Consider the following 16562-nt stretch of genomic DNA (forward strand, 5'->3'; position numbering starts at 1 on the left):
CGGGTGCCACGAGATAGAACTTGAGAGTCTTCCTTTCAAATTTCAGCCAATTGGGTCCTAAAATGAAGCTTAGATTGCTGATATTATTGTTTACAGCGATAAAGCTTATTTTTCTGAGTACAATGACCCTTCGTACGACCACAAAAAGTTTAAAATGGATTTTTAAATCAATTTTGAAAAATTTACCTCGCGGTCCTCCTAGACAGAAAAGCTCCTACTTGACAGCTCGTTCCAAGGGGACCATAGTTGATCCATCGAAAAAATGTTGTCCTGTCAAAAAAAAATTGCATTAAAATGAAAAAAAGTGATCAGAAATGTTTTTGATCGTGTTTTTTACCGTTGTACATAAAAATTGACATAGGGCTTTAGTACCCAATTTGGTCCATCCAATCTCCAGTTATCATGGTACCCGTAAATCAAATAGTTGTTTCGAAACAAAATGTCCAGAAAGTTTGACATTTTTCTCCATTAGGGTGTACTATGGTTGCATGGAAAAAATATAGTTGTCCAAATTTAGTGAGCACAGCAACTTTTTAGATCCTCTTGGGGTCTTAAACAACTCCCTTAAGTTTGGGAACGACGTTGCGCAAAGCGATTCAATTTTGAATGGGAATTAGTATGGAATATTTTTTTTTGGATTTTGATATTTCAAAAATCCACGTTTCACGCTATAACAAAACCGGAATCATATTCGGATGCTCTGCTCCAAAACTTTCCCGAGGAAAGTATGATGCTAACTTGTTCCTATAAAAAGATACAGCGTGTTCAAAACTCGTCTAAAACGTGGTTTTTTTGTTCGAAAATCACGTTTTAGACGAGTTTTGAGGACGCTGTATCTTCTTTCAGGAGCAAGAGTGGAAGGTGCTCCGATGGAGCATCCTAATATGAGTCCGGTTTTGATATAGCGTGAAACGTGGATTTTTGAAATATCAAAATCCAAAAAAATGTTTTTTTTAATACAAATTCATATGGAAAATTGAATTGCTTTGCGCAAAACGAGGACTGAGCCAATCGGGGGAACAACTTTGAGAAGTTGTTTAGGACACCAAAAAGAAATGAAAAATTGCTGTGTTGGAAAATCGATTTAGTTATTACACCCTACTGCTCCATCTGCTATTACATCATTTACTATTGATCTAATGATCTAATCTAATATCGTAACTAATGATCTAATGCAAAATATGAAATCTTTGTGAAGTTTTCGAATCTTTCAAAAAGTAGCTGTTTATTCAAAAATTTGCGTAAAAAAACATTTTTTTCAGTACGAATTCAGAATGTTTACCAAGTTAAATATATACGCCGAGTGCCGAGTGAAGATTCATAACGGAATTGCTAATAATATATTTCAGGTGAGGAAAAATCTCAAATTACTTTGAAAGATACAGATTTGAATTTATTTAAGTGGGCCATTTTGTATAACCAGCCCTTGTAATTGTATGGCAAACTGATGCACCAAAAAAGCTTCTTTGAAATTTCCCTTTATGAATCATAGCCAAAGAAAAGATCTCGAACACTCAAGATACCTTGAAGCGTTGTTTTTCCTGTTCGACGTCCATCTGTATTATCTGCATGCGTTTACCTTTTTTATCAACACCCCCTCGTTTGCGACATGATAATAGCCCTAGAGCAGGTGTTATCAAAAACATCTCAATTCTTCTTTGGCCGTGGTCTCTCTCACGTGCGTCAACAGATCAGCAAACGATAAACATTTTTATTTCTTCCTCAAACAAAATTCGCAATAAACAAATTTCTTGCCAGCGAAGTCAGAAAGAAAACATGTTTCCCTTCGTTTTATTATTTATTTATTTCTTAAATTAACACTCCATCATATTCTAAATTCACCGTTGCCGGTGCGTTGCCTTGCGGACCTCTTCCGGCAGCTCCAGATAGTCGATGTCCGGGAACTCGCCATCGTCCTCGTGCGGAACCGGTCGGTAGTTCCAGTGCTGCACCAGCGGGCGGCCGTACCGGTCGATCGACAGGTAGTTGAACAGCTCCTTGTCCAGGAAGTGGGTCCGCATGGGCAGGGCGTTACCCGGGATGGGAATGTCCTCGGTCAGGGCCCAGATCGAGATCTTGGATGTTTTGAAGTTCTGCGTGCGAGATGGAACGAATGAAAGTGGGGGGTAATTTAGATAAGTCGAGCAAAGAGAACGTTTGAGGTTGTGGAAATCTCTGGAGAAAAAAAAGATACGCTCCCGTTATAATTGTAAAATTTAAAATTTCATTCAATTTTAATTTTAAACCCCTAATAATTTACATTTAATAGTTCAGAAATTTAATCCCGATTACCAGAGCACGACATCTACTCACCTCCGGCAAACAGTGATGCTGCTGGCAGTAATAGTTCGTTGTACCATCCGAGTGACACCTCGTTCCATCCGGGAAGTACGAATCCACCCCAAGATCGTTCAAATCAAACCGTGGCGCATAGTACGCATCACTATCCGCCCGTTTGCAATAGATGGCACAACTCATCCACAACCGGTGTCCATCATACGGCCCCTGAAGCCCACGCCCAGCCGGATCAAGTCTACTCAACAGCTTGCTAAACTCCTTACACCTAATATTTGCGTAAATCTCGATCGGTTGCCGTTTGTCCCGGCACAGTTGCTCATCGTCGCAAACGACCACGTCATACGTACTTCCCTCACATCCGGCGTCCGTGTTGACCGGCTTCGGATTATCACACTGCCTGGTTCTCTGTTGGAACCCACGAGACCGCTCCAAACAACCCGAATTGCAGTCCTCAGTGACCCATTCGCCCCAACCTCCCTTAATCACATTCAGCGGTTTCTTTTTCTGCTTTGCGCAGCTTCCCCCGATGCACCACTGAAAACGCGAGCAAACTGTAAAATGGTTGCATACGTGTAGGCGATTTCAGTTACCTTGCTATCGCCACAGTCAGTTCCTTCTAGTGCGGGACCAGCGAAATAAAATCCCGTGCGATGAGGCGTGCGACACTGGAGATTCTCGCAGATGCGTTCAAGCCCGGAGGTGGGGGCCGCGATGGCGTCCTTGTCACTATAATTGGGATGGATTAGCAATTATACAAATTCATCGATACAACAATTTTAGCGACACAGCAAAAAAAAATCATGGTAATATTACATCAGTCAGAAAGAAATAAGTAATTTACCTCTGGAAAATTTTTATTTTACCACTTTTTCAGTTTAAATTGAGGTAAAATTAAAAAATTAAAGAGGTAATATTCAATCTTCCAAAATTACAGCTTCCAAATTTACATTATTTTTTTCTGTGATACAGTCCAGACTCGATAATACGCAGTACTCGGAATATTTCACTTTGGATAGTAGAAAAACAAAAATTGATTTTACTTGTCGTTTATTGACTTGTTAAGCTCAATATGTCCTCAAAAAAGCGGCCAATATGGCAAATGTGAAATATTGAGGTTGCTATTTTTTCACTTTGTTGAGCATATTTTCAAGAGCTAAATTAATTGAATTTTGGATCAAAAAGCTCTATTATAATAAGAAATATTTATAAAAAATACTTCATGTGTGCATTTGCTTCATAAAAAAAATTATTGCATACTGTTAATCATTTCATGTGGTTTTCATTTGTAGACTTCTATTTCCATTCAATTTTTTAAGGTTTTTGATAAAAAAAATTTTTTGCTCCCTGATACTTCGGATCGTATGAAAAGCGTGGGGCGACATAAACTTTGAAAAATATTTGCAATTGCCTAACTGGTTTTTTATCACAACAAATTGAATTCCCAAAGTACGTAATTTTTAACTCTGGCTTTAAAAAAATCCGCAAATCGAGTACAAGATTTGTTATATAAAAAAAATGATTTTCGAATATAAAATCCAAAATGTTATCGTAAACCGGGGTGACTTTGACAGGATTTCAATGTTTGAAATATTTTCCAACTGGCAAAGTTTTTCATAAGATTAATAGTTTTGAATCATGTACTGGGGTAGCCAACACACGGTCCATACACCATCTTTGGAAAAAAGAATTGTCAATCGTGTTTACAAAAAGGTGCAGTGGTAATGCTACAGGCATAACCATCATGACGAAGAACTTCGGACACAAAAGTTAATGATTTTTTTTATAGTTTTATTATTTGCGTTTCTTGGCCACAAAATCAATCACGAAACGGTTATTTCTTAAGATCTATTTATTTCTGCTCTAAGATCTTATGGTATTTCTGCTCTAAGATCTTATGGTATTTTGACGTTGGATAACGTCTAAAGTTTTGAAACGCTTCACAGCTAATCGTAATGTCAAGATTTTCGTGCCAGTTGATTTGAAATCATTTCATCAATTAAACTTTTGGCATTGAACAATTTTTTAGAAATATTTTGAAATAATAAAAAGCCATTATCAGGACTCCAATTCATTACAGAGCCAGTCTGAACCATGTGTCAAAGATTTTCTTTGCGTCACAACAAATTTGAATCACATTAAACGATTTATTCCCACACATTACAAGACTTTTTTCTCGTTTTGACGTTTTTGAAACTTCATCATCCCGGTACGAGAATCGAACTCACGACCTCTGGATTGGAAATCCAGCACGCCGTTAGTCGAAACCCATCCCCTACCGGTCAGTATTCCCAGTGAGCAGATTTACTCTTTGAAGGGATCTGACTATGCCGAGCCAGACAGGAATCGAACCCATCACCTTCCGCTTACAAGGCGAAACCCGTAATCTCACGGCCACGGAAGCTCGGCAAACGTTTCTACGGCGTTCTCTCTGCCTTCCTACGGCATTCGTCACCTAGATTTCTTCGTTCCATGAAATCCCAAAACGAAAATCTATTTCATTTGCGTACTCAAATCACTCTCGACAGTCTACGAGGAAGGGACGACACAGCGGCAACAAAGATAGCTGAAGGCGGAGAAGCATCGTGGCGAAGGGGCAGACCGAACCTGGAAGGGTTCAATGTTGTTCGCGATGGGGAAATGTTTTGGCAAGGCTCTTGCCAGCCATCGGCGACAGCCAAGTAAATTTCAACAGCAAGCATTAAAAAGCCCTTTTAGGGCTCAAATTGATTACGAAAGAGTTATTCTCAATTTCAATAATTTCGCAATTATCGATTTATTACCCCAGCGATTTATTACTCATATTGCCAAAAGTTCAAGATGGTATGTCAGAGACATAACCGAAAGACATAGGACCAAACATTTTGAATGAGTTTTGGATTGCTAGTGAAATCTGGGATAAGATTATTGTATTTTGTTTCATAGATTTGTCGGCAAAATTGTCCTAAATGTTCCCCAATGTGAACTTTCCATGAGGGCACCGGCAACTCCAGGTTGTAGCCACTACTGTCGAAATGGCCATTTGCAGGTTCAATATCAAAACAATGAATTTTGATACCCACACCCAACCGGCGGTCGCATGATTGTGATACATGGCGGCATGAAAGTATATCAGAATCTGCATGAAATCTGTCCTCATGCATTTTTTGCGAATAGGGGTATGACATTTCTGCCCGTTACCGACAATTATCGACATTACCGAAGGCTTTTTGGTTGTATTTTACAAAAAAACCCCTAACAGATCGAGGATTGAACCACCAACTTCTTGGTTTTTGATGCGACACGCTACCACCGCGCCATGGACGCTTGACGAAAAGTGAGTAAAAGAGCACCAACATATGCTTCTCTTTAGAGTGTTGCTCGGGGACGGGCCAGCATTATATGTGTTGGTGAGAACTGCAGATCGCTGAAATGTTTACAAGCGGGCAAAAATGATCTAGGGGCTTGCTGCATAAAATGTTATAAAATGTGACATTTTCTGCAGCAAATCCACTGTTGCAGATTTTGAGATATATTTTTCCTTTGGGTGCATATTGCAACAACCCGTATGTTTCGGTTAATGTTACCCTGGGCCCAAGAGGAACCTGCTTTGAGGGCACCGGCCACTCCAGGTTTTAGCCACCACTGCCGAAATGGCCATTATCATGTTCAGTATCAAAAACCATGAATTTTGATACCCATATTGCCAAAACTCATATGGTTCTGTAAAAGGCCCTCCGGGCCCCGGGGGAACCTTCTTTGAGGGCACCGGCCACTCCAGGTTTTAGCCACCACTGCCGAAATGGCCATTTTCATGTTCAGTATCAAAAACCATGAATTTTGATACCCATATTGCCACAACTCATATGGTTCTGTAAATGTCTCCCCAGGCCCCGGGGGAACCTGCTTTGAGATCACCGGCCACTCCAGGTTTTGGCCACCACTGTCGAAATGGCCATTTTCATGTTCAGTATCAAAAACCATAAATGTTGATACCCACACCCAAAAGAAATATATATCTCAAAATCTGCAACAGTGGATTTGCTGCAGAAAATGTCATATTTTATAACATTTTTTGCAGCAAGCCCGTAGATCATTTTTGCCCGCGTGTAAACATATCAGCGATTTGCAGTTCTCACCAACACATATAAAGCTGGCCCGTCCAAGATCAACACACCAAAGAGAAGAATATGTTGGTGCTCTTTCACTCGCATTTCATCAAGCGTCCATGGCGCGGTGGTAGCGTGTCGGACCAATAACCAAGAAGTTGGTAGTTCATTCCTCGTTCTGTTAAGGTTTTTTTTGTGAAATACAACCAAAAAGCCGTCGGTAATGTCGATAATTGTCGATAACGGGCATAAATGTCACACCCCTATATCGCAAAAAATGCATGAGGACAGTTTTCATGCAGATTCTGATATACTTTCATGCCGCCATGCATCACAATCATGCGACCGCCGTTTGGGTGCATATTGCCAAAACTCGTATGGTTCTGTAAAAGGCCCTCCGGGCCCCGGGGGAACCTTCTTTGAGGGCACCGACCACTCTAGGTTTTGGCCACCACTGTCGAAATGGCCATTTTCATGTTCAGTATCAAAAACCATAAATTTTGATACCCATATTGCCACAACTCGTATGGTTCTATAAATGTCCCCCCAGGCCCTGGGGGAACCTTCTTTGAGGGCACCGGCCACTCCAGGTTTTGGCCACCACTGGCGTAAACAAAATCTTTGAACGAATTGGGGGAAGCTTCCTGACTGACCCGGCTGTGCATCCCGGGGCCGTGACCAATTACACGAGCTCGTAGTAGATTCGTTGTACTAACCCATACAACAGGGCTACAACAATTTTCACACAGTCTACTAGGTTAAACGATTTTACTCCACTGCCTAAAAGTTGCCTCCGCTGGCGGTTTTGCTCGTACCCGGGTGTATCTGTAGTTGGTCGCAGTCTTTGATGGCCTTTTCAGGTGACGAATTTAGATACATCAATCGAACATCCGTGGAAGGGAAACTCGACGCATCGAACCCAATCAGCGTGTACCATGAAACGGGAGTGTGTATGTATGGTGTGTCATTCTACGGCATTCGCACACAATTTGCCCTCTTCGGTGCTGCTCTCCGATTCTCTCTCTCTCTCTCTAGAAAATAAAGGTAATTTTTCAGAAGAAATCCTTCTCCGGAAGAGAGAATTTGGGGCTCTCTCTCCCTGCTGCTGCTGCTTCAAGCGTCTGCGGCTCAGATAGTTATTATGAGCCGACCCGACTTGTTCAGCAACTCGGTGGCAACTAAGTGGAGTGGAAAGGGTAGAACGCATTTTTATACTTCTACTTCGCTATTACTTCCCCTCTTTTCACAAGCACACAAGATTTTTTCCTCATTTTGCCGTTCCTACTGCATTCTCTCTTCCTTCCTACTGTATTCGCCACCAAGATTTTATCGTTCCGCGATATGCCAAAACAAAAATCTATAAATATAGGTCGATTTTTCATTTTCGCAATCATTTCACTCTCGACTTTCAACGAGGAAGGGACGACGCGTCAGCAAATGAGGAAAGGTGAAGGCGAGAAACAGACACGGTAGTCTCGAGCTGGGCCGCAGTTCCCGGTCGGACGAGTCAACCAAACCGGGAATACCTGACGGCGGAGATGCTTGAGCTGAGGATAAAGTTGAAGCGTTCAACGTCGTTTCGATGGGGCTTTTTCTGAGCCAGTGTTTTTTGAAGGCTGTTGCCAGCAATCGGCGACGGCTCCAAATTTTCGAAAAGTTATTCTGACTTGTGCATTTTTGCAGCAGGCGATTTTCCCTCTCCGTGCTCACACACACACACACACACACACACACACACACACACACACACACACACACACACACACACACACACACACACACACACACACACACACACACACAGCGCGTATGACATTCTACCACACCGAAACAGTGGTTTCATGCTAACTCTGTGGTGAAATGATTTTTATTCGATCTTTTTTTAAATTTTTAGGGAACATTCTTAGAGGGAAATTTTGAAGGAACAACTCTTTCGTGAGATATTTGGTGGCCCTGAAAAAGGCCGTTTGTTTATCAAATCTTCCGCGAGGTGTAGTGCTTCATTCGGGCCGCTTCTCCGGTCAACGTTGAGGAAGATGTCCATGGCTTTGGTCTGGGTCAACCTGCATCAGCACCACGTTCCTAAGTGCTACTTGCGGCGGGGCTTTTGCTTCTTGTCCGTTACACTTGCGATGGTGGAGGAGCTGCTCTTCTTCTTTCCCGATGGTCTGCAGTGGCGATTCGTTCCGAAGTTCCGATCCTTCGGGGTGATGGCGGCCAGATTCGTTTCGTCAACCAGCGGACGGGCCGCGGGCTAGGCCGGTTTCCTCTCTCCTTCGGAACCTTGGCCTGTGGTTTGCTTCTCCTGCGGTGCAGCGGTTGTTCTTCGTTGTTTGTCCGTTGGGCTGCCTAGGGAAATTTTCGCCTTCTGCGCCCTCTTCTGCTGCAGCTGATGTGGCCTCGACGACGATCCAAAATTATGAGCTGAAGTGGGGCGCAGCAGGCTGAGATTTTGGACTGCACGCGCTTACACTCACACACACACATATGTAATCGCTCGTAAATTTCGAGGTGATTCTGATAGAGTTATCTAAGCCCGCTCTCACGCACACTAGCACGCCATTTGTTTTGCTGGACTGTACAAAATTTAACCTCAATCTTTTTCGTGTACGTATACGCAATACATACGTACGTAGATAACTCTATTCCGAGGCTGGATTTAATTTCATTTCCGTTTTGCGTAACCGTGCAGCAACATCACAGAGGAGCAGCTACATTTTGATACCTTTATTGCCCCAACTCTTATGGTTCCGCCAATTTCAAATTTCATGTCCAGTATCAAAAACTCTGAAGTTTGATACTTATATTGCCCCAACTCTTATGGTTCCGCAAATGTCCCCTTATCGGAACATCCCCGGGGCCTACGGCCACTCCAGGTGGTGGCCACTACTGCCAAAATGTCAAATTTCATGTCCAGTATCAAAAACCCTGAAGTTTGATACTTATATTGCCCCAACTTTTATGGTTCCACAAATGTCCCCTTATCGGAACATCCCTGGGGCCTCCGGCCACTCTAGGTTGCGGCCATTACTGCCAAAATGTCAAATTTCATGTCCAGTATCAAAATCCCTTAAGTTTGATACCCATATTGCCCCAACTCTTATGGTTCCGCAAATGTTCCCTTATCGGAACATCCCCGGGGCCTCCAGGTGGTGGCCACTACTGCCAAGCGCTTGGTGGCGCTTGCGAGAGGAGCTGAGCTCCTCTCGCTTCGATGGTAGACCACCGACTGAAGCCAGCTTTCAAATTTCCCGTGGTTTTGTAGGGAAGAGAGAAGGCTGGCGCTCGCGAGAAGAGCTGAGCTCCTCTCGCTTCGGTGGTAGACCACCAACTAAACTAATGCTGTGGAGGGGGTGGCGTTTATATTTATATCAAAACCGTCGGCCGCGCTGCTTCTGTGATTTTCCCCTCTGCTTGGGGAAGGCGTTTCATTTTTCGGTTTCATTTGGAAATTTTGGATTGCTACCCTGTATAGAGCCCTAAGACGAAGTTCTTCGTCAAAAAAGTTGCGTCAAAAATGCTTAGTTTGAATTCCGGGGCGACCTTGATAGTCATATTTTTTCTTGTTAAAATCGGATTTCAAACTTTATTATTTCGTCAAATGTACCATCACTATGGTTGCAAATGTAGTTTGCAAGAAAAAACATCAATGTTTATGTTTAGTTGACCAAGTTTTTAAGCTTTTTTACAGAATACATATAAATTTCAGGTAAATTTGTTTAAAAGTTGAAATTTTGCCTGAAATTTGTTAAAACTAGTTTTGTTTATAAAATTATCGATTATTATTGCATTGAAAACTGAAATAGAAGCTAGAAGCAAAAATCAAAAGTTTTCACATTTCATATTAAATTTGGTCAACTGAAAATGCCTATAAATCTGGAGAATTTTTTTGAATTATGTTTCAAATACACGTAATATTTAATAATATTAAAAATTATGACTAATTTTACCTACACCCAAAGTTAAAGAACGAGAGGATAGTCCTCACGAAAAGAAACGTGAGGAAAGTGCTATTTTGCGAGAGTATAGTCCTCTCGCGTGTTTATTTGTTCATTGGAACAGTTCATCCTATTGAGTGGCTTATATGGACACATGACCGCCACTTTATCACCGAACCGCGGTGGCCCATACGGCAAAGGCACGGTTCAATATGCCGAAGGTCTTGGGTTCGAGTCTCGGTACCGGTACCTTTTTTTTGATAGATGAACTTTTTTTGAAGATGAACCTATGAGTAAAGTACTCTCGGTAATTTCGGGATTTATCCTTTAAGTCCGCACACAGTACCATGTTACTACCGAATCGTGCTCTTTATTCTCTCGTATGCCGATGCCCAGTTCTGGGTGTAGTGGAAAATTGTCCAAAGCATCCGAAAATGCATTCCGCTTTACAATTAAAAATCATCTTCGTTTTGAAAATGATGACTCTTTGAGAAGATTAAAATAATGCTAATAATCAGCATTTTCTTAATTGTCGTTAACTAATTTTTTACACTTTTAAATTTTTTTTGAAAAGTTCTTTTTTAGGTTCTTTGAACAATTCTCTCCCGCGGTCAGTATGATTCCATACCATTTCGTACGTATTTAATTTGTACTCTCAAACCTATCAAATCCCCCCCCCCCCCCACCCATTTACGGTATCTAACCAAATGACTTCAATCATTTCTAAATGCAAAATCAAATATGCAATCGTCATTGGTTTGAAAAAATCGTTAGAAGCATTAAAAAGTATTTTTTTAAATGTTCTGTTATTTTAATTCAAAAATATTTCACGAAGAATTTTTTTTTTTTTGGAAAGCCAAAAAGGCTTAAGGTGAAACGGAACGCCATCTTCTGTTCAACTTAAACCAATATCTGAACTCGACAGATTGCTTGCTATCGACCTATTTAGCATCTGCAAAATAAACAGAAATTCGTGTGTTAGGCCATTTTCCTTAAATGTGCTTCCAAAAACTCGAGTCGTGGTGTCAACATACCGCTGCCTTCCCGTTTCACCTTAAAGTTAAATTTTAGTGAAAAATGAGTTTTACCAGTGTCATCAAAAAAGCTTTAATATTTCAACTCGCAATATCTCGAAAATTGTCTGTTCGATTTTCAATATTAATTAAGGGGTTACATATATGTAGAAAATCACAAAATATTATATTCATAAATATTTGTAAATGCACTAAAAATGTGATTTTCAATCACTCCTAAAAGTTTCATGAAGATATATTAAGATTAAATTGAGTAACAGACGATTAAAGCTCAAAATTTGTCCATGCGCAAAGCGGACTGTCAAACTTTGTTTGCGTTTTTCTCGAAACACCGAGTTGATTTACGGGTGCCTCGATATCTCGAGATGGGATGGACCAAATTGGCTGAAATTTTAGGTGAAGACTCTCAAGATGTATTCCGTGTGCATGACGAAGCCCGATTTTTAAATTTTGCTTTTAAAATGTTTACAAAATTTAAAAACTTACTTGTTTTTATTATGAAAAACAGAAAAATATTTTTATCGTTTTTTTAAATAGACTTTTTGAAAATCGGGATTCATCATGTATACGGAATTGGTTTAACGAGTCTTAACCTAAATTTTGAGCCGATTAGGTCCAGACAGTGTTGAGATAACGTGGCACCCGTTTTTTGAAACTATTAACTAAGAAATGGCTATATCTCGGCAATGGTACAACCACATATCATCAAATATGTTTTGTTAGTAGGAGAAAATGTATATTCAAATGGAATTTATTTTTAATTTAAAATTATAGAGAGATTTCGCGAGTTGGAAATGGGGTTTTTAGATGATATTTATTAGAAAAACTCTTTGTTTATCAAAGAAAAAAATTGAGAGGCAGTCTCATCAACAAAGTGAGAAAAGAAAATCATCTGAGCTTTTAAAATTTGTTTTTTTGCAGGGTTGGACGAGACTTAAAAAAAAGTTATGACACATGTTTTGATACAATTTAGCTATATTTTGAAAACGCTGCACTTTATCAAAATAAGTAAAGTAACTTTCGGTTGAAAATTTTATTTTGCTCTTAAAAATGACTTTTGATTATTTTTTGGAAATATTTTCGATTTTTTCCAAGAAAACATATTTGAAAACAAAACGTCTACTTCACAGATTGTGCACCATCCCGAACTTCAGCGCAAAAAAATGCCTTCATTGATAAACTAGCACACGTAAAAAAGTTAAAATAAAAAATGGAAATGAAACTTTTGGTGATAAAAATCTACCAAAAATGGGAAAGTTTTGAAACCTACAATTTTGCCCAAGACACTAAATCGATCAAAAAATACATTTCCAAGATGCAAATTGTTGAATGTTATCATGCCAAATATGTATGACCAGATTTGATTATGGAATTGAATTAAATCGAACTTAGTCAAAACATTTTACTTTCATACTGCCCCTGTTCGCATAAATGCCCCATATTCAAAAAAACAGCAAGCTGAAAAGAAATGCAGTTTGACCATAATGACCGCGCAGGCTTAACTCGAGGGGAAGTTTGAGGTCCACAGAAACACGTGCACTTTGAATTTTTCAAAAATATTTAGTCTGGGCCGAATGTTTTTTCTCTAAAGTTTGTATGGAGAACTAGGGCGGTTCGTCGCTGGGAGTAGCGAACCCTAAACTTCATGCTTCCCCTCGAGTTGAGCCTGCGCAGAAATTTTGTTGGTTGGTGTAATATATCCTTATAGTTTCATATATGACCAGACTGCATCAATAACTCAAAGTGATTAAAACACATTTGAGACATTTATGCGAACGGGAGCAGTATAGAAACTTCTGAATTCATACTCACACCAACAATATCTCGCACTGCCTTTTGGAAGTAAACACCTGCCCAGGATATCCGTTGAACTTCCAAGCATCCAACTCTTTCTGAGTCTTGGTCGGTGAGTCGAACAAGCAGTCGGCCCAACTAAAAAAAATATTTTCATTTAGTATTGGTTATATTAAAAGAAATTGATCAGATTAACTCACGCAAGTTGCTTCAACGCCGCCGCACTACAACTGGACCACGTGGTTTCCCCTTGCGTTCCCCTCGAGGGTGACATCACGTAGCCATCCTTGGCACACGGATTCCCCGCCGAGTCGTGATGCATTCCTAAACTAAATTGAATTAAATGGAGTTTAGTTCGATCCAGATGATTTCGTCATCGATTACCTGTGCCCAATTTCATGCGCCGAAACGTACACCGAAGTGAACCCAGCCGATGGATAGGGCTTCCCAAACACGCTGGTCGTTCCAAACTCCGCAATCACGCAGGCGTACTCCCCCAGACAGACACCGCCAACGGTGGCCAGTCCCATGGTGACCCCGTTCCGGCGGCCATTCTCAATCGCGTAAAAGTCCAACCCGGACACGTACAGCGCCAAATCCCAGTGATTCGGATCTCCGTCGTTCCCCGTGTTCAGCATGTTCTGATACGCGCAAAACGAATCCAGCAGCGATTCCCGCTCGCCACCGTGGTGTGGCATTCCTTTAGGCTGCTTTTTCATGATCTCCAAGTAGACAACCGTAATGTCCACCGGAGAACCAAGCGAGGGATGATGGTACAGCGCTTGGATGGCATTCACGTACGCCAAGATGAAGTCCTTCAACTTTAAATCGTCGTTGTCGAAATGTGGCGCGAAGATCCTGTAGGCTGCTTCATCAAAGAACAGTCCCAACTCGATGGTCAGCTTGCGAAGTCGTTGGTTCCCCATCGCTGGAACATCCAGCTCGACCTCGTCCAACCCATCTAGGGTGTAGTTCCGTTCAGCCAAAGTATCGCCCAACAGGTGGACATCGTTGTTGATCGTGGGTTGCTTGTTCAGAATGTTCTTCCGGTCTAGGACGTCGTCCACGTTGATGACACTCTCGAAAGTGGTTTGCTTGATCAGGTGCAGGTTTTGGGACTCTAGCAGGAAGTGGCCGTACAGCGATGGGACCAGATTACGTAAACGCTTGTTCAAGGGTTGGATTTCGAGTGTGCGGTTAGGTAAGAAGACGATGCCGTGCTGAAAGTGAACAAAGTTATTGAACTTTATAATATATGATTAAATCATTACAAATCAATTCTATGATTAAACTTTGATTTAAAATTCCAAAGTTTAGGGATCTTTAAGGTATTATTTATTAAAAACATGATTTTTATACCAATCAACATAGAAAAAAGTTAAGATTGCAGTTATTTTAGAAAGTTGTATTTCTGATATCGCTTACTCGACTGAATTTTACAGTATTTATGTTATCCAATGATTGTATTTGAACTAATTTGTACTTGCAAGTATCTCTAATACTCTGCATTCTCTCATTAGTTTAGAAAATTGCATTTTGATTTGTTCAACGAATAAACATGAATTGAGAAAAAATTGAAAAAATGTCAAATGTTGGTAATCAATAATTTTGATTCCTCAAATCAAATCAAATTATTCGCTCTACAGCATTGCCTTGGCGTTCTCGACTGCGAGATTCCTATTCGAAACTAGGTGTCCGAAGGCTTGATTGTTGAGGCAATTGCAAACCTCTTTTGACACCGCAGCTTCCATCTACCTCGGGATTCGAACTGACGACTTTTGGATTGTTAGTCCAACTGCCTACCAGCGACTCCACCGAGGCAGGACCCAGGGAGACGACTCCTACACCTGGATTGAGCTATCAACTTAACCCTTTAGGTTAGTCCGGGGCCAACATTTACTTCCCCGTCCGACGGAAGGCGTGATCAGACAATTCTCGTCTCGAAAAGTGCCACCAGGACCGTCTGGGATCGAATCCAAGCCGACTGGGTGAGAGGCAACCACGCTTACCCCTACACCACGGTTCCCAGCAATTTTGATTCCTGTGTGAACAAAAAAACCTTCAGTACTATTTTCTTTTTAATTTTGGCGTATCTCCCTACAACTTTTATTCTTGTGACTTTTGTTTGTTGTTTATTTTTGTCAATAATATTTGCACAAAACTTTGAAAACTTCATGCAAAATTAAGTACTTTAGAGTAAAGTGATTGCAAATATTTTTCAATGATTATGTTACACTCATTACCTTAACTATTTGACCATAAAATTATTTGTTTACAAAACATCTAAGTATTGGCGGAGCCAGAAGAGCTCTGCTGGACATTGAAAAAAAAAATCTTTTTTTTTCTGTGATCCCAAACTTGCTAAATATGAGTATTATTGCAGAAAAATACATTTTAGACTTATTTTATTATTAAAGGAGACTTCTATTTCCATTGAATTTTTTAATGTTTTTTGAGAATTTTTTTTGCCTTTGATTTTTCTGAGAGATTTTGAATGGGGAAGGGGGGGGAGATGAAAACTTTGACAAATATTTGCAACGGCCTTAATTTTTTAATGATCTTAAATGCTGCGCAGTAATTAAGAATTAGCTTTCAGGAATTCAAAATTCAAAATAGCTTTTGAAAATTTTGATTTTGATTCAGGCCATTGTAGGGGAAATAAACCCTTTCCAATCAAGCACCTGAGCAATTCTCTACGAAATCGGTCTATTTTCTTAAATTTTAATTTTTGTATATTTTAATCCGACTGAAACTTTTTTGGTGCCTTCGGTATGCCCAAAGAAGCCATTTTGCATCATTAGTTTGTCCATATAATTTTCCATACAAAATTGACAGCTGGCCATACAAAAATGATGTATGAAAATTCAAAAATCTGTATCTTTTGAAGGAATTTTTGATCGATTTGGTGTCTTCGGCAAAGATGTAGGTATGGATATGGACTACACTTAAAAAAAATGATACACGGTAAAATTTTTTTTTGTGATTTTTCATTTAACTTGAAAAACTGCGACTTTTTTGAAAAAAGTTACATAAAAATGGCTATAACTTGAAAACGGTGCACTTTATCAAAATTTCACTAAAGTACTTTTTGATTGCAAATTCAATTTTACATCGACCAAAATTTCAATTTTTTGAAAAAAATAGTATTGATTAAAAAATTCATAACTTCGGTCAATGATTTTTTGCACAACCTGGAAATTTCTGAAAAGTTGGCTTTTTATGTCCTCTTAAACATATCAAAAAATAAAAAAATTAAAATAGTGTTTTTTTGCAAATCAAGTTTTAGTGATACAAAGTTAAATAAAAAAATCACCAAATTTTTTTTACCGTGTACCATTTTTTTCCAGTGTAGTCCGTATCCATACCTACAACTTTGCCGAAGACACCAAATCGATCAAAAAATTCCTTCAAAA

The 16562-nt window shown here is 40.0% G+C and overlaps 1 protein-coding gene across 1 annotated transcript in view; it reads right to left on the reverse strand.

Moving 5' to 3' along the window:
• Window positions 1-1760: 1760 nt before the first annotated feature.
• The window catches only part of LOC6032966 (A disintegrin and metalloproteinase with thrombospondin motifs adt-2), a 16049-nt gene continuing 1247 nt past the window's right edge, over window positions 1761-16562 (reverse strand). Inside the window, exons 2-7 of the mRNA XM_001843430.2 lie at window positions 13534-14369; window positions 13350-13478; window positions 13168-13287; window positions 2889-3024; window positions 2314-2832; window positions 1761-2093 (exon numbers count right to left, since the gene is read on the reverse strand). Of these exons, the coding sequence (XP_001843482.2) occupies window positions 1839-2093; window positions 2314-2832; window positions 2889-3024; window positions 13168-13287; window positions 13350-13478; window positions 13534-14369 (1995 nt within the window). The 3' untranslated portion in view covers window positions 1761-1838. The remainder of the gene's footprint in view (window positions 2094-2313; window positions 2833-2888; window positions 3025-13167; window positions 13288-13349; window positions 13479-13533; window positions 14370-16562) is intronic.

This window comes from Culex quinquefasciatus, chromosome 2 (assembly GCF_015732765.1).
Source record: "Culex quinquefasciatus strain JHB chromosome 2, VPISU_Cqui_1.0_pri_paternal, whole genome shotgun sequence".
NCBI lineage: Eukaryota > Metazoa > Arthropoda > Insecta > Diptera > Culicidae > Culex > Culex quinquefasciatus.